We start from the raw sequence: 18,974 nt of genomic DNA, 5'->3' as shown, positions 1-18,974 counted from the left end.
TTATGATAATTCTGAAAAAAAATCCCAATAATAGGCTCTGGTTTGACTGGTATTACCTCCACACTATAGGAGAATGATGTTTAGAAACTAAGAAGAATTGTAATAGAGTTTTCCCATATTTTAGTACATTCTGTCATAAAATTACTGCTGTCACTGCGCTTATTTTCATGTGAACCAACTTCACTGCTGTGACATTTCATAGGAATGAATCAATGTGAAGTTGTTTCACAAAAAAATAGTCCAGTAAGAATGAAGTACTATACAAAAATGTGGCGCCTCTACAGGCCAACCGACTAGGCGAATATCTATCTTGGTAAAGTATCTGTTAAATGTCGTTCAGGGATTCCAGTAGCAGTGAAGTTGGTTCACAAAATTGCTGGCATTAATAATTTTATGACGTAATGTACTAAAAATGTATTAGAATTTTACTAACAAAACTATTCCATTTCAGATTTACTTTACAAACAGCATTTACCTGTGGACTCATCGATTATTCCAAATCATTCCAAATTATTCGATACTTGAAATATCACTAGAAATAACTCGTATTTACGTACGAGCAAGAGAGAATATAAAGGCCAATCAAATAATGCCTTACGCCAGAGAGTTAAACCAATTTTTAAATAGGTTTGTTCCAAATAACTGTAAACCCGAACTTTAACAACACAAACGGCAACGATTTCATCCACAGAAACATAACCTACGCGATTTTACATAGAAATGTTGATGGGGTTATGTCTATATATGGATGAAATTTAACAGTAATTTGACTATTCGCATGGCCTTGGAACAAACTTATATGCAATATTTATAATCAGGCCATTATTTATACCGCTTCTTGATTATACCGCTCATTCTGATATCAATCGTTGCTGTCGATAATAGATGACGTGCCGCTAAAAGAAACTAGTACAATTCAGTACAGCACTCAAAACTTATCGTGCGACAGTGTCGTACAGAAAAATTTCTTTCCGTCATTAAAAACTTTGTTCAAGATAAGCGTTCAAAAGCGTGCTGTAAGAAATAAGTTTTTAATAGCATTTTACTGGGGATATTAACATATTTTAATAGTTAAACGCATTGAAAAGTGATCCATTAAATTGTAAGTAAACTTGAAACTATCGATTGGTGTTGCTATCGAGCTACGTTTAGCTGAAAACGGATGTGTTTTGTGTGTACGGGTCGTATAGCATTTTTCTTCCGTAATGGCTCCGGCATTTTCACGCAAATTTTCAACCTATAAAAGAAATAGGTTTTTGCATTTGTTTTGCAAAAAAAATGTTTACTTCTTGTCGGCGGTAAAATTAATGGAATTTTGATTATCGTCAACAGGATGTTGGGAATGTGTTACTGGATACCATGTTGACAGAATGTAATATACGCCTATTTTGACAGCAGGCAACCTTAATTTCGGCATCCGCCAGTTTGAAATATACAGAAAATCTCAATTTAGTTTCGATTAACGAAATTAATTGCCACATTATTTCGGTGATATCTGAGCGACTTTTATCCGGTAAGCGAATTGAAACCGAGACAGAAATAAATGCAAAAAAAATCGATCGAAGGGTAATGCCCGAAGTGTATAGATTGTGTTTGTGCAAGTGTTGTTCGGTCCCAATTTTTTTTTGTTAAGAAGAGCAGGCACATTAAATTTCTACGTTACGTTCACCACAACATTTTGTGCTGTTGTGTGAGTTTTTAACGATTGACTGTTGATTGATTGATTAGTTCAATGAAAGATTCGTTTCATTAATTTGGTGGTGACCTGCCAGTACTGGTATAGAGAGTTTCATAATTACGTTCTCCTCAGGGCATATTTCTCTGAATGCACTATAATTTGCCTTAATTTCTCTTTTCAACGACAAGAGACGGACTTATCACATATCATCGATTTTTAACCTCGGATTTTTGAATATTTTTGTTTCAGCCGAGACTATGTTTTAATTGCCCGCTGTTACTACTACGTCGCAAGTCTTAGCACCGAATCATGTCGGTTCACTATAAATTCAAAAGTGCTCTGGACTTCGATACCATCGCATTCGATGGACTTCACATTTCGGTCGACGATTTGAAGAAAGCCATTTTACATCAGAAACGACTGGGGAAGACGGTGGATTTTGATCTTCAGATTACTAACGCTCAGACCAAGGAAGGTAAAATTGTGGTCAAATTTATTGCAAAGTTTATTCCAGCCGCTAACCACTTTGTCATCTTGTAGAGTACACGGACGACTCAACTCTTATACCGAAAAACACTTCGCTGATCATTGCTCGGATCCCACTAGCCCGACAACCGAAAAAGGCATGGGATCCATCGGCTGACAAGGGACAGGGTCGATCGATTCAAAATGAATCCGATCAACCGAATGCCGATTTATTGCGGATGAACGGATCCGAGGAGGATAAAATTAATGCGATGATGATACAAAGTACCATGGACTACGATCCAAACAAGTAAGTGAAAAGGCATTTTGTTTTGTGTTTATTGATTGAATTACTGATGCTATAACATCGAGACGAATCATTTTCTCATGCCTTCCATTCGGATCTTTTTTGCATTAGATTCAGGTAAATGACGCTTGATGATTGTTTGATATTTCTTGCCACAGGGCGTTTGTCTGTAAATTTTAATCAACCAAAAATTAAATAATTTCGACAAGGGTAGTCAAACGTAGATTGATAGTTAGGACTAGCCACCCTACACATTAACAAGGAAACTTTTACAAGAAAAATCTGCGCTTTTGTTAATACAAATTGTGCTTCAAGACGTGTGACATATTGAAAGTAGTAGCGCATCGGGTGTGAATGTGAAGGGACAATAACTCAATGAAAAATAGCAAAAACAAACAGAATCATTTAGATCCAGAGCATTCAATTCTGAAAATGTTTTTCGAGAAATGCCACGAATTTTCGTGAACTTTCACGAATTTTGACGAATTTTCTCAGATTTTGAGATTCACAAAAATCGTGAAAATCTGTGAAGATTGGCGAAAACATTTTCACGACCTTAGAATCTGTTTAGTCAGTCGAGAGTATTGATGGTTTGAGCTTGTCAGTCCGTTTGTCGCCAGTAGACCAGAGAAAATGGCTATAAAGTTTTCAATGAATTAGGACTCAATAAGGAGTAAAAAGTATTGTCTCCGCGCCCAATACTTTCCTTATTTTTACGGAAAGTATCCTAAGCCATTAGACAAACCATTAAATAAAATTGTCAAAACCTCTTCAGTATTTGACCTGAAAATTCACGTTCATCGAACCCTAATTTTCACCTTTAGAAACGGCTAATCGTTTAATTTTGTCATCACTATCGATTACAGAAGATTAACCGTTTCTGAAGCGTTGACAGGCTTCCCATTTCATTTCTCTAAATGTGCTTACAATCAGCTCCATTTGTATATAAAAAGTCATTTTCGATTTTCCTTCAAAAAAATGCTTCGAACCCATAGTATCCCATTGGCGCGGCCAAAATTAAAATGGTCGCACAATCACTTAGTTATTGAAATTGAAATTATTTTTTTTTATTTATTTTATACTCTTCACCATTTCCAAATTGAAGCTATCAAAAAATTCGTGGCGCTAATCAAACTGGCGAGGTTCCAGCGAATTATCGGTGTTATAAATGCCATAATCCCGGTCATTGGATCAAAAATTGTCCCTTAAATTTAATCGGTGAAGCTGGTAGTGATGTTAAACGTAATACGGGAATCCCTAGATCTTTTATAGATGGACAGAATGAAACGATTGTGCAACCAACAACGGCACCCATCGCTGAAAAGAAACAAGAAATTCCGGAGGACCTACTTTGCAGTATATGCAAAGATTTGTACGCAGACGCAGTTATGATACCATGTTGTGGTAGCACATTTTGTGACGAATGTAAGTGTACTGAATTTGTGTGGTCACCTTTGGTGGAAGCTAAGTTGGCCAGGTACTAGGCTCTATATGATAGTCTACAAAGGCAAAACCTTAGTGCCGAATTTGTCCTCCTCGACATTCCTCTTGTCATTTGTTGGGTCTGGTACTCGAAACGTTTCACATTTTTCAAGCATTAGATGGAAAATCCTTCGTTCATTTAGTTGAACTCCGTGTTAACCACAGGACTTTCCTCTATGCTTCAAATTATGTAGAATATCGGCTTCCTGATGTGATAGAGTGTGAGTCAAAGTTAACCTAACACATAACAAAATTTGTCGTTGAAGCTTAAGTCTGATACCCAGTAGTGCATCAGACTATCAAGAGACCAGTAACTGAGCTTTCAATGCATTCTAAGGTCAATGAACACCATCTTTATTAAAAACAATTTCAAACAGGCGTACGTACAGCACTGCTTGAGTCCGAGGATAACGAATGCCCCGATTGCAAGGAGAAAGGATCATCTCCTGGTTCGCTAATACCGAACCGTTTTTTGAGAAATTCTGTCAACGCTTTTAAAAATGAAACTGGATACATAAAAGCTAGACCTCAACCCAGTAAGTTGAACTGATGTGACGTTTGTCATTACCTACCATAAAATTACAACTTTTTTTTGTCCCAAAGAACCCCAAGTTCAACCTGTTCAACCCGTCGAAACAGCAGAACCTGTAGCATCGCCCAAAGAAGTTACAGAAGAACCGATTGCAGAGATCGCAGAAGAGGAGGATAATGACAAAGCCGAAACGGAAAAACCTGATGAAAGTACTGCCACCGAAGAACAACGAGCTGAGACGCCACACGATGAGTCAGACTACGAAGACAATATTACCGTCACCGTTCCGCCTGCTCATCTACAAAGTGGCGATGCGTTTCGTGATTTTCACCTAAATGGTCGAGGAAGGCACATGGAATCGTCCAAACATCATCATATTCATGTGGTAAGTATCTGAAACACACACACATATATGGAAAGGACTTTGGAAACTAAACCATTTTTCCTTTAGCATCAGCATACCCATGATCATGAGGAGGGATCGGATACGCCTACAAACGATGAAAAGGAAGTGTATCAAGATTTACCGGATGTGAAACCACACCAGCATGAACGACCACCGCCAAATTATCACCACCAATCGCATCACATGCATCAACATCAACCGCCGCAGATGCCGATTCCACAACCTCAACCCGATCAGTACCAACAACAAATGCCACCAGCTGCGTATCCGCATCCTAATGTTCCGCCGCAGCGTCCGTACGATGGAGGTTATGGTCATCAACAGCAAAAGTAAAAATTCAAATCGAAAACTCAACTGTTGACACTTTTACCAGTAACTGAATCATTCCATAGTTATCCACCGCGCCAATACGATCAGCATATGCAACATCGACCTCCGATGCAACATCGTGGTGGTTACCACGGCGGTCCGCCAATGCAACATCAAATGAGACATCGATTCGGACCAATGGCACCGAATTCAATAAGTTCAGTTTATCAGGGAGTTGCCGCCAAAATCGGTACCGGTATCATCGACGATCCACTGGAAGCATTCAATCGCATCATGCGTGAAAAGGAACGCCGTAAAGAAGAGCGCAGATCGCCACCGATTCGACGACGGTCCAGATCGAATGAACTGCGTCGTAGGTCACCCATTGCCGATCGTAGACGATCGCCGCCTCGAGGAGTTCGTAGTCCAGACGTTCGTCGCAGAACACCGGATCGAAGAGCTCGGTCGCCCAGATCGGAAGAACGCCGGAGGAAACGGTCCCATTCATATGACACGAGGCTGTCGCGATCATTTTCAAGGTAAATTGGATGTGGTGTGTGAATCCAAGGAAAAGTACAAATTTGTTGGCATTTTAGGTCTCGTTCACGTTCGATTCGAAGACATTCTCGGTCGCCGCAGCCACGGAAAAGAACACGTTCACCAAGGCGGGTCAGCAGAAGCCGTTCTCCGTCCTTTAGCATAAGTCGGTGAGTGATTTAACTGTTTCTTTGTTTCCTTACTTTTTATCTTCATTCAAAGACGTTTGTGTATAGAAGTGCAACAACATGCTTTCAGCGATCATTCATTCATTGTCGTTTATTGCTCATTCAGTAATAATGACAAATTTCCATTCATGTCCATAGGTCATGTAGTTAATGCACTTTTTTCAACTGGAAATTTCTACATTTCAACGTAGGCCAATTTCTTGAGTCTGCAATTTTTCTCAGCCTGAATTCGTTTCTTCATCAGTACCGGAGTTAGCAAGTCAAATGAGGTTCAGTTACATTCCCGAACCAAATCTGTCGAATCCGCAAACTAAGTCGTGGTCGTATACACAACTTCTTAACTTTGCCTTTGCTAGTAAGCTGAAGAAGTGAGCCCTCAAGACCATTCTCTGAATCACAGTGTGCTTGAATGAGGTTTAAACGGAAATCCAATACTAGGATATGACGAACTGTCAAACAAATTTACAAAGTATCGATCTGTCGATCATGCAAAATACATTTGGTATGTACAGCTATCGTTACGCCACATAATAAAACCAACATACAATGTTGGTCAAGACTTATTTTTGAGACAAATTTTGTTTCATGAATTTTCCTCACATTCAAATCTAGTTCAAGCGCACTGTGGAAGCATGGAAAATAACAGCCATAGTGGGTGGCACACTCCAATAGTTGTATAGGCTTCATGACTGCCTCTACTACTAGTGTTAGCAGTTCATCAGACACATCTCAGGCCAGGCTTAGTCTGATGGATTGTTTCTGTAAACAAATTCCATTTTTAATCTCTCGCTGGGATTAAACGAGGACAAAATGAAAATAATTTTCTAGAACTCGGTCAGGGTCAAGATTTAATTATCGAAAATTCTCCACCATTGAAGTTATTCATAAAATCATCCTTGTAGGTCCAGATCTCGATCTAAATCTGCCAGTCGTTATAAAGCACCATTACATACACGATATCGCTCTCCACCGCGTGGTTCATCTAGGTTTGTACATTACTCCAACGCTGCAAAAAAAAACTGTCATCAGAGTTTTTAACTACCTTTCCAATTTTAAATGTTTTCATTTTTTTGTTGGTTTTATTTTGCAAAAATTTGTTTTTCGGATATGCATTGCACCGATGAATTGTTAATTTGGAAAAATAGTTTTTTGTCGGAGGTGTGTTTGGCTGATTTTTTTATTTTGCGTATCCAAACGAAATGGTATGGCTAGTAGTTTGCTAACATACAATGTATACCGATAACTCCTAATCATAGCAAAATGATGGGCGAAGAAGGGTTTACATTCTGTGTCACCCGTAACAATCACAAATAAACATTTCTTAAGGGTGATTCAAGTAGTGCCCACGCTAAAAAAAACACACAATTTTTAGATACCCTTCTCCCCATACTCTCGATAAAATGCAAAGGGCAGCGTGTGTACTTTTTGAATAGAGTAGAAATATAACAATAGAGGCAGTATATGAGTAACTTTACGACACTTTGTAAAAGAAGGGGATTTCAGAGGACATCTTGTAAGATCTTATTTCTGCAGACAGTTCCTAGGTTCCTACTGCGAAGTGAAATTTTTTCATTAGAAGCCTATTGCTACGGACAAATTTGTACTAACTTAACACTACCTTCTGAGGACTGCAGTCTGTATTTTAAAGTTATTAATGTTTCTCTCCAAAAGATATGGTTTTTGTAAATGAGGGCTTAAACTGTGGAAAATTCATATTTTTGTAGTGGCTATACATGGTTGAGAGTGCGTACCTAACCAAAATTGAAGATTTTCATTTGTTCAACGAAATTCTTAGGGAATCAATTACAGGCCACAACAACTCCCAAATCAGAAAACATGTCGAATTTCACTCTACCTATAGAACACTCAACTGACTATGGGTGTTCTGAGTTCGAATCCACCGTGAAATGTAAAGATCTTTTTCAGTTCTTTCAATTCAAGTTCGCCTCATTCACAAAACCGAATTTACCGTTTTAATAAATAAATTTTTAATGTGTAGTCGTTGTCGTAGTGACTTACTGGTTCAGGGTTTCTCATAAAAGGGGTCAAACCTTAAACAGAATCAAATTTTCCGCTAAGATTTTCTTCATTCCACTTTTCAAAACGTTTTATTGTGCAAACAGCAACAGTATGACGGCACAACCAGTTACACAATCACTTCCTATTTTTATATTGTTTCCTGGTATTTGAACAATATCATCGCTTTTCAATTAGTTTTCGTTGTTGTTGATATCGGAGCCGTTTTTACAAGGTTGAATAATCCAACTTCAATCTTCAATGCAAGCAATTTATGGTATATAAGAAAGTCTTAGCGAAGATTTTAGATTCTTGGTCTCTCGGATAATAGTGAATGCTGATTTAAGGTCATTTAAAGGTGTTGTACATGCGCAATGTCCTTAAGTCAGACATATTTGCAATAGCTGTATTCCCGTCACAATTGATAAACGGTCGTCATTTAAATTTCCGCAGGTTTTTTTTGCAGTTTATCGACATATTAAATTCATCAGCGCTGACAAATACTGACGGGAATGCATTTAATACATATAAAATAAATGTTGTCCCTGCGTCGTACTCACAACACAACTAAGGCTATGGTCTAGCTAACATTGTTCCACATGATCTGTCGTACATTCTACATTCGAGTCTGCATTGCACCTTCAAACCTTTTTATTTTAAACACTTCGAATATTTTCTTTCTTCCTTCCTTCATTTCAAAGAGAACATTTTGGTTTTTCCAGTTATTATAGAAGTACTTATATTAGTAAACATTGTAGATGCTTGCATATGTTGTCGTTTTAAATGGTAGCAAGATAAGTTTTCGTTCCATCCGTTTGCACCATCAAATTTATGGAAAATTTTGTTTCATTTTCTAGGAACAGATTCAGAGATGGAAGCCGCCGGAACGAACGCCGAGATGATTTCAATCGAGATCGTGATGATTTTCGAGATCGTTCACCGGGATATTATTCACAGTAAGTTGTATGATTGCAGACGTAGTAGTAGTATAGTGTGTTGGTTGTTTGGGAATTCAGTGAGTTACTTGAACATTATGTGAGAATTATGCGAACATTATGTCGGTCACTTCCTCTGAGAAAACTCTTTGTATGGCATTTACAAACAATGTTGCAATACAACTAATATCCTCTCCCTTGCAATTACTGTTTTTCTATAACAAACAGAACAGCTCAAAAATATCAAAATTTCAACAGTTTACTCGAAAACAGAGAATGTATGAAGACGTATTGAGCCGAACAGCATTCCAACATAAATTTTATGACTCAATTTCTAAAAAAAAAATCTGCTGAAATAGCTTCTGTAACGACGAGCTTTAAAAGAATATCGAAATCTTCGTTACGTACACAACACATTCCTATGAAATATTTTACTTACTCAACATAGAAAGGGATTACTGAAAAAGCCACATGAAAATAGAATCATTGAACATCGCGTTGAAATGAAATGTGGAGCACTGTTTTACTCGTAGTTAGGTCATCGGATTTTGTTGTGAGGAAGTTGATGACTAAACGTGCCGGCTCTGATTCAATTCAACTTCAATTCTTTATTAATCAATGAAATCTTACGATCAATAAGAATGAGCCCTTGCTGGCACTGGTTAACTGTTTCAATAATCGCTTAGTGTCGGATATCGAATATTTTACTTCATTTATTGAATACACACGTTAAACTCACACTGACTGGAGCACATCATTCATTGTGTTTCGTCGTGATCATTGTAGAAAACAGCTGTGTGAGTCGCTATTGTGCCACAATCCACGCCGCAGTTGATTACTGTTTTGTCTTCTTTACTTTTACGATCGTAATTTTGAGTGAATGACAATCAAAAGCCACAAATCTTGGAAAGTTATTTTTATCTCTTTTTTTTCCTTTACAGTCGTGGTCGTTCCTCATACCGTGGTCGTGGGCGCAGTCACTTCCGACACGATAGAGCATCAAATATGCCAATGTCGATACCACCAACCGACTACAATAATTATCAGGCACCACCTATGACAACAAGTGGATATGACGATGGTCAATATCATCTACCACCCAGGTACGCTATGATTGATTTTATAAAATTATTTATTTTATGCATTGATCAGTCCAAATTCGATCGATTTGTAATGTTTGGTCGGTCTATGATTTTGTACGCTTAAGTGTCGATCGACAAATTTTAGTTGATAAGAATTTTAGGCTGTAAGAATTGATTTATAGCTGTAAGCTTTTAAGTTAAGTTCTATCGATAGCTCGAAGCGTATATACACAGGCCTGTAAAAATCGTGTTTTCGATATTTTCGATAACATTTCGTTCTAAAAAGGCCGACAATTCTAATGTGATAAAGTTGTAAGAATTGAATTCAATGTAATTTCGATTAATGTAATCGTAATTTTAGGATTAGAAAATTTTCGGAGAGAAAAGACTCGCAAAACTTTTACACTCACCTCAAAATACTTAGCAATATTCATGCGATTCTCTCTTTCTCCCACACGTTCCATATGTTAGTATGGTTCCCTTTGCTGCCTACATGTACACACGTAGAGTGAGACAACTAACGTAATGTGCACAGAGTGTATGTTTGTAACATGTTGTGAGAAGTGGAACTATTGGAATTTAAGTAAAACAACTAAAGACATCAATTTCTTGCTAACTATTTTGAGATGGGTGTAAGTGAAAACCTTGAGCTGGTGAAAGAAATCTTAGAGTGAGAAATTCTACATACGTTACTAGTCGTTTCCATTGGTTCAACCGTGACGATTTCTTGTTTTTACATGACTTATTGGTAAATGTTTCTTTTACCCTTATAGAAACAGTAAGCGTATCTCGCTATAATCACGTTTCTGTTCACAGCGTCAATGTTTGAACCAAATTTTTACTTCACTTGTTTAACAATCCATTTTCAGAAAAATTCAACGTCGTAAGAAATTCTTGATCAGACAGGGACAATGAATGAAGTCTAAAAGGAGGTGGCGAAAGTAGTTGCCTAAATGTAACAGAGTTTGTTGTTTTTAAATGCCTTTCGCGATTAATGTTTCTTTGTGAACGATAGCGACAATATTGAAACGTCTAAAATATGACTTGGTTTTTTGCTATATTTTGAGTCAGTTTTGGCACATCTTTAAGCTCTATAAATTACAAAAAAAACTTTAAAGCTAACACATATCAGAGCGAGGGGGTAATCGCTTTCACCAAATAATCACCAGAAATTCCCATAAAATCCTTGTCAAAAAAAAGTGACTTACCCCTTGTATCACAGGAATTTGTTGTTGTGAGATGAGGAGTTCGCGTTATGTTCACAATTTATTTATTTAGCGTATGGCTCACAAAAATGTCTCCCACTCTTTTTCGTGTTTCCTATGTGATAGTCCCTAAGTATCAGAGATATACAACGTAAAAGACGCCAAAACGACATAATTATCAGGGGAACGTTAGTTTTGAGTCATTTTAGAATAGATTATTAGGTAAACACTGAAGTAAAGATAGGTGGTTGATATTAGCTCGTGAAAAGTTTTACGTTTCTTATACCATTGTTACAAAAGCTAAGTAAATAGTCGCTCGTTTACCAAAAGATGAGAAAATAGGAGATTCCAATAATAGCGAAGTGTACGTCCGGAGCGAAGCGAGAGCCGTAAGTCGATTGAGTTTGAACTTCCTAATTCTCACCGATATGAACACTTAAGTTTTTCATGTGTTGGTGGTATACCCACATTACCCTATTACCCTACCCCATTTTTGGAATTAAATTCTTTTAACAAACTCAAAATTTTGTTTCATGAATTTGGTAAAGAATTTAACGGATTTTTAGGATTTTTATATCAAAAATAGGCCGTGAAGTGATCAACCGTTTTTTTTTTCACGAAAACATTAATTCGTTGAAATTCGGATTAGAAAGTATCTGTTTCTTAAAATCGTCATAGAGTTTTAGCAACTTCTAATAACCTTAGCATACAAAGTCCTTTACAAAAGTCGGAAAAAATAAATAAAAAGTCACGTTTTCATATGTCCATTGACCTCTTCTTCGCCTCGGATCAACAAAATTCACACGAAAACTGTACTTTTCATCTTTTTATCCCTAGTCATGTAATAGTATTTTATATATCTCTGAGTGGTAAGACTAAAGACTAACATTATGTATCAGCTCGAAGAGGGAGTTTGTGTCTATCTTTGCATCGAGACATAAAAAATTATATCCACCTATGTCTAAATGTTTATTTTGACGAGTTGGATTATGATCCGCGCCTTCGGATTAGGATCACAATCACCAACTCGTCCAAATAAACATTTAGACACAGGTGCATAATATTTATTACATGTTGCGTCGAAAGTAGTGCCTGAACCATGAAAAGTCCGGGCTTCTACGCATATAATATGTAAATAACAATTTTCTTCACCGAAAGAGGATTTGCTGAGAAAGCAGAAATTTTCTCCACTGAACTTTCATCAAATAAAAGTCAACAAAACGCAAATTTCTCATGGAGTGGAGAAAATTAGGTTAATCACACCTCACACATGAAAAATTGTGTTAGCGTCTAATCTAGTAATTTGTTGGTTATGCAAAGTGTAACCTGTTCGTAGTATTAAAGTTTTGCAACGAGTCTTGTTTGCTCCAGAAAACAGAAATTGAGAAATTTGTATTACCATGCAAATGTGATTCAAATGATTGAGTTTTCTGTTAGAATTTTTTTTTCTTTAATTCATTAGACTGTAAGTGATTGTATACTTTTAAGAAATTAAATTTTGTGATACTATACAACCGAAAATGTGATAAATGATGAGATCTATATTGTACCTAATGCTAGTCGTAATTTAATAGAGAAATGCCAATTGTTTTTTTCTTAATTTGTCGAACAAGAACTTGTAATATGTTGCCCGTTTTTGTAATTTTAAAAATAAAAGTGAAAAATCAACATGGAAAAATAAAGAGATTTAGTTTGTTAAACTTAACTTTAAAAATCACAACTTCAGTTACAACTACTATATGCTTCAATTTACACTAATCTAACCAGAAATTTGCCTATTGAATTTATAGCTTAGCATATTCGTTGGACGTATCAAGAATTTGTTGTTTTAGTTAACTATTGAGCGAGTCAGCGAGTTGAGTTTTTATCGAAATATTGCTAAGAAGAGATGCATAATTATTCCGGAATAAGGGGAGGAACCATGAAACGTTCGAAATTTTTCTGAGTTTGAAACAGTTTAATCCTGGGGAGTCATAGACGGTGCGATTTTTCTTTTATTTCTAAGCTCCAAGCACAATCCGATTTGTCGAAATACTTCCAAAACTTTCGTAGCTAATCCAAAATTGTTATTACAACTATAAAAACCTGACATGAATCAGTCTTTATAGCAAGTTCGGAAAGTATTCAATCACTTGCCACACGAGTTTTTTTTTCACCGAATTACTGCAACTTTCGGTGTGATGATGAATGTGAATCACAACCTAAAAAGTTCTCTGTTTTTCTTACCGGACGGAAAATTTAGCACCCCTATAGCCTCGTGAGCATGTAAAGTAAGATTAATTATGGACTTATGTCAACGGCATTTTCACTTTATTTTCGTGCTGAATTCACTTAGACAAATTAATTTTTTAACAATAAATTGACAAGCTCTTGATACGTTACAAGAACACTAATTTCATCAATTACAAAAAAGAACTTTGAAATCTTCTAAACTCTCGCGAAATCGTTAGGAAAAATAGGCCCATCGTAGGTAGCAACATAAGGAGAATTAAGTTACGTTATAAGTTTTTAAGTCGTACACCTAAAAGTCGAGTATTCATAAAGTAGTAGCGCTGATAGTCCACAAGTAACGAAAAACTGTTACAGCAAATATTGCTCTGTAATCAAAATTCGTTGGTTATAATAGGGTATAGCCACCAAATTACGAGCCCTTACTGTAATACGAGTCGTCTATTGTCTTTTCTTTTGTTCATTCGTTATAGTAAGAGGTCGTATTTGGTAGTTTTACGTTGCTAAACCTGACGTTTCTACGAATTTTCGCGAGTCATTTTGTGCAGAAGTGTAAATACAGGGAATAAAAAAATTCGGTGTTCCGATCTAGCAACAGCTGGTTTTGTATCAGCTGGTGTCTACTTCATTGTTAGTGCGATCTGCATTTATCGATTGTTACCCGTCACACGCACACACTCACACATATAAAGTAAACACAAAGTAAACAATCGCTACTATGTTCACCAGCTGATACAAAACCAGATGTTGCTAGATCGGCACACCGAAACTATCTATTCCCAGTATTACGTTTCTTCTTTGATTTTTACATCTCTCACCTGAAATGAGCCTTCCAATACGTGAGTTGTATGTTGTATCTCGGTGTAGTTATTAAGAACTCCCCGCCACCATCCATTTTACAATTCAAGTAGCATAAAATTGCATTGAGATCTCGAATTTGCGGTAGGTCTATACGACATGACATACGATACTATTACAAACTTCTGCTATTTATTAGTACTCGACTTACTTCTTACGACTTTTTAATTTATAAATTGACTCCAACTATAAAAAAACGTTCCCGAAATTCGTTAATCAACAAGCCTTCATGTTCAACTTCTTTTCTTTACAAGAATTTGGGAATCCGAAATTTTGCTGGAGTGCCGATTTTGGCACTTGGTGAAAGACCAGCTGTTGTGAATTCGGCACTCCAGAGAAATGTACTGAGTGCTCATGATCATCGTTGTACTGTCTCCGATAAATATTTTTGGTGCGTGTTATAGGGTTTGACAAATGCGTGAAATTAATGAATCTTATTAAAAATACAATTTTGTGAAATTCACCTGTGTCATCTGCAGTTGTCAAGCTATAATTTGTAACGCAGGTGAAATTTAATACTGATAACATCAACTTAAAGTTATAAAGTTGTGGCATGTATGAATAAATTACTTTGAGCGCCTCTGTTTCAAGAACACTTTCAATTCATCTTACACATTCTTTAGCTCCACTAAATGTTTCACTTGTCATCTGATTTTTATTTAATTATTGACACAGAGACTCATTCAATTTCCAACAAAATCAAAACTATTTTCAACGAGAGGATCTAATCAGTCAGTCATTGATTAAATGACACAATTTTAAATACGGTTATTGTATGATAAAGAGGCATCAGCAGCGTTCCCAGTTTTATAATATCTTCTTCCGTGGTGACACATTTGCTGGGTCAACAACGTTTTCTATTCCATTCCTTGAACGGATCCGTCTACTTCTAAGTCAAAATTGAAGCATATAGTAAATCGGGATGTAGCATTAATTCTCACGAATAGAAAGCCGAGTATCGAGCTGAGCAACACACGCCATCGCATAATTATGGAACGCTAATCGATGGAGGTGCACACAACACAATGCAGTGCACGGATAGAGATCGAGACAACCCTGATGAGATGCAGAAAATGTTTTAGTAGAGTATCGTACAAACCAATCTTTTTATGCCCGTGATGAGCATATTAAGGTAATCTTTAAGATTTCAGCTGTGCAAGTCGTATTTTGAAGACTTGTCCAGTTAAATAACAAAAAAGAGATATTATATTAGTCGATTCTGAGCTATTTGTTTTTCACTCGGTTGCCATTTCACTTAAAGTTTAAATACAAAATTTAGACAGTCTCATCCAACCGATTGTCGAACCTTAAGTGAAAAGAAATATTTCAGCTATCGCTAAAATAATTCCGTAAACTTGTGTGCTAAGCACTCTACCTTTTCGTATTGGTATTTTCGTTAAAGTAATCCCCGTCTTTTCTTCCCTAGGTACATTGCACCGCGTGGTTTATCTCCTTCACAACAAATGCAACCAAGAATACCCGAATATTTGCCTCCACCAATGCACATCGTTACGCCAACCATCGATCAAACAGGTCATTACGATGATCTCAATCGTTATGACGATGCACCACCCGGTACACAGCCACCACCTCCTGGTGAACAGTCTCCCATAGAACAATTTGGCAGAGATCGTGAAAAATGGAATCCAGAACAAGAAAGACATCGTCGTACACCAGACAAAGGTGTACTGCCACCGTTCGATGAACGGCGTCACACTCCCGATTTACGAGATCGTTTGAACGCCGAGTCTGCAATCGCTCGAACACATCGTTCGACCTCACGTACCGCCATGGAACACCATCGTTCCGAACGCAATGAACGTGTAGAAAAACGTCGCCACAGTAAATCGCCAACTCATCGCGATGGACGGAAGGATGTGGAATCTAGTCGGGATCGGGAACGTGATCGAGGTCGTGATGATAAACATGAAAAATCCAGCCGTAATAAGGAGTCGGAAAGAGAACGTTCTACCAAAGACTCGAAAGATCGTCATCGTTCGGATAAGACTGACGACAGAGACGTGAAGCGCGATAGAGAAAAAGAAAGGGAAAAGGAACGGGAAAAAGAAAAGGAACGCGAACGAAAGGATAAAGAGAAGGAAAAGGAGAAAGAGAAAGATAAAGAAAAGGAGAAGGAGAAACGAAAAGAATCATCCGACGAAGAAAAACGCGATCGAAAGGCAAAGGAGAAAAAGAAGAAAAAGAAAGAGGAAAAGGCATTGGAAAAGAAGAAGAAGAAAGAGCGAAAGGAAAAAGAAAAACGGGAAAAAGAATTACGAAAAGAGCAGGATCGTGCCAGAAAATTGTTGGAATCAAATATTGATCGTAAAAGTGACGACAATGAAGAACAGTTCAATGAAACAGGTCAACCGCATGAATCAAAGGAACAGAACGATTTCAACGAAGACAGTGAGAACATTTCGAAAGAACTGTACGATGATATGCCCAACACACCCGAGAAACAAAGCAATTTGCAGCAAACATCTGAAAATATTCACAGCACAAAAATGGACGATTTTGATATCGATGAAGGGGATGATCCCGAAGCTGCTAAATCAGACACTTCAAACGTTAGAACTTCCGCTCCAAGTGCAAAGGAAACGATAAGAAATGACGAACATTCGTTGGATTTATATGGCGACATTGTCGGGGATGAACTAGATTTAAGCTATCACGACGAAGATGGTAATTTGAGACGCACCGAAGAAGCCAGCCCGGCACACCCAGACGTTTTGAATAGATCCGATTCTATTCTTGACATCCATGCTAACCTTGATTTCGAACATGAAATGGACGAGATCGAACCGGATACGAAAAAGTCAGCTCAAGGATTCATGCCGTTTCCAGAGCTGTCAAAATGGGAACGAGAAGACGACATGTATTTGTATGGCGATAAAAAGTCAGGATCGGACACGTCTCCTTATGACGAGAAAAATGCTGGAAAGGTCACCAACGAAGTGCTCAAGCGAGCTGAAAATGCAATATTCCGGTTTCATGACAAGAGACTACCACAGAAAATCGATCCGAACGAGAAGAAAGCTCAAGAAATCGTCCTCACCCGTGCCATCAACGCAATTCGGCCAATTGAAATCAAGAAAATTTCGACAGATCGTCAAAAGCTCTACGCCAATGAGAAACGAGAAAATTCGCCAGACGCACTTGGTGTTGCTGACGACATTCAAAATAATATGAAAATAACTGTGCCGGTGTATACAAACGAAGAACGTTCGGTGGAATTGAAGTCTGATGTTAAAATCGAACGGGGCCGAACACCTGTTCGGTCAATCAAGGATAGATTGGGCAGTAAAGTACGCAATTCTCCCAGAAGTCGAACGAGAACACCTCCGAGAAAATTGTTAGTTGACAACGGACACGGCGAAAAGGAGCGTTCGAGAGACCGTAACCGACGAGATGATCGAGGCAGAGAGAGCGACAAACGTGTTGCCAGCAGTAGATCGAATGAAGCTCGACGTGTGCATGATACGAAACGCGGTGGTATCACTAAAATTGATAAAGAAAAGGATGATCGCAGGTCCAGTCGAGATCGTGGGCGCGATGATAGACACGATAAGTCCAGCCGTAAAGAATCTGACCGTGATCGATCAGCACACAAAGACGCAAAGGATCGTCATCGTTTGGGTGAAAAGGCCGATGATCGAGACAACCGTCAACGTGATAGAGAAAGACAGGTGGAGACGGACAGAGAGAAGGATCGCGAAAAAGAAAAGGAAAGAGCTAGGCAAATGGCGCGTGCCAGGGAAATGGAGCGAATCAAAGAAATGACTCGCAAGCAAATGGACAAGGAGAAGGTCGATAAGCGAGATGGCAAGCGGGAAAGATCGGACAGTTTGGAATCGAAACACCGGCGCGATCAAAGTAAGGATGAAAAGAAACCAAAATTGGAAAGTGAGCGTGTGTCTGCGAAGCAACTTTCCGAGCGTAAGCGTTCCTCCATCGACGAATCGAAATTCGTTCCGGACTACGATGAAAGTGATAAGAAAACCGAAGCAGCTCGACGAAAACCTGTTGAGATCAAACAACAAGACAAGAAAAAGTCTCGTTCAGTTAGCGAATCCAGTTCGTCATCCGATTCCGATTCGTCCGATTCCAGTTCCGATTCCGAAGACAAGAAGCGAAAGAAGAGAAAGCACAAGAAACAGAAACGTTCGAAACGGGCTTCGTCATCCGAGTCCGACACATCATCCAAGAAGAAGAAGAGCAAGCATAAGAAATCGAAGAAGAAGAAGAAGGGTAAAGCTAAGTAACTTTTTCATTATTCGAAATATTTTTGAATGAAGATCATGTTTTCCGTTGATGTAAATATTATTATTGCCTTCTCATTAAATACAGTTTTCATTGTTTCTGCTTTGCTGAAATCTTCATAACTTTTCATCCCGCAAGTGTAACCTCATTTACTTTTCAGAAATAAATGACAAAAAATTTGATTTTTTTTTTTTCATTTTAACGACCTACATACAACGAAGCCCGTTCGTCTTAATATTTTCGTAAGAAACATTAGGAACTGAGATCTCAAATAAAAAGCTAAAATTCGGATGTCCCTCTTTCGTTCTTATCCGATTTCAAAACTTTTTCGCCAGCTCACTTCAAAGATAACTTAAGTTGGTCCAACTGATTCCTAAGCTATGACTGAAGCAGTGGTTTATTTAGGGGCTGTTTACAAATAATTAAATGGCCTTCCAACCTAACGCTACGTTCCAGTTGAGTGACTTTCAACGCTGGTGGTT

At 37.8% G+C, this 18,974-nt stretch overlaps 1 protein-coding gene across 8 annotated transcripts; it reads left to right on the top strand.

Moving 5' to 3' along the window:
• The first annotated feature begins 944 nt into the window (after nucleotides 1-944).
• Nucleotides 945-18,674, top strand: LOC119079572 (E3 ubiquitin-protein ligase RBBP6). Of its 8 annotated transcripts, none has more exons than XM_037187558.1 (14): nucleotides 945-1,102; nucleotides 1,928-2,153; nucleotides 2,219-2,453; nucleotides 2,562-2,567; nucleotides 3,712-3,875; nucleotides 4,310-4,468; nucleotides 4,536-4,849; nucleotides 4,916-5,199; nucleotides 5,263-5,718; nucleotides 5,776-5,886; nucleotides 6,807-6,890; nucleotides 8,778-8,876; nucleotides 9,797-9,958; nucleotides 15,656-18,674. In XM_037187558.1, exons 2-14 carry the CDS (start codon nucleotides 1,988-1,990, stop codon nucleotides 18,492-18,494), a joined length of 5,079 nt encoding a protein of 1,692 aa, XP_037043453.1. In that variant the 5' UTR covers nucleotides 945-1,102; nucleotides 1,928-1,987; the 3' UTR covers nucleotides 18,495-18,674. The 8 variants fall into 8 exon arrangements, with proteins under 8 accessions (XP_037043453.1, XP_037043448.1, XP_037043454.1 ...); XM_037187553.1 differs by having other exon boundaries at nucleotides 3,556-3,875; XM_037187559.1 differs by lacking the exon at nucleotides 2,562-2,567.
• The last annotated feature ends 300 nt before the right edge of the window (nucleotides 18,675-18,974 follow it).

The sequence above is a fragment of the Bradysia coprophila genome, unplaced genomic scaffold, assembly GCF_014529535.1.
Source record: "Bradysia coprophila strain Holo2 unplaced genomic scaffold, BU_Bcop_v1 contig_324, whole genome shotgun sequence".
In the NCBI taxonomy this organism is placed as follows: domain Eukaryota; kingdom Metazoa; phylum Arthropoda; class Insecta; order Diptera; family Sciaridae; genus Bradysia; species Bradysia coprophila.
Note: the sequence above shows the minus strand (reverse complement) of the source record. Positions and strands in the feature narration are given on the sequence as shown.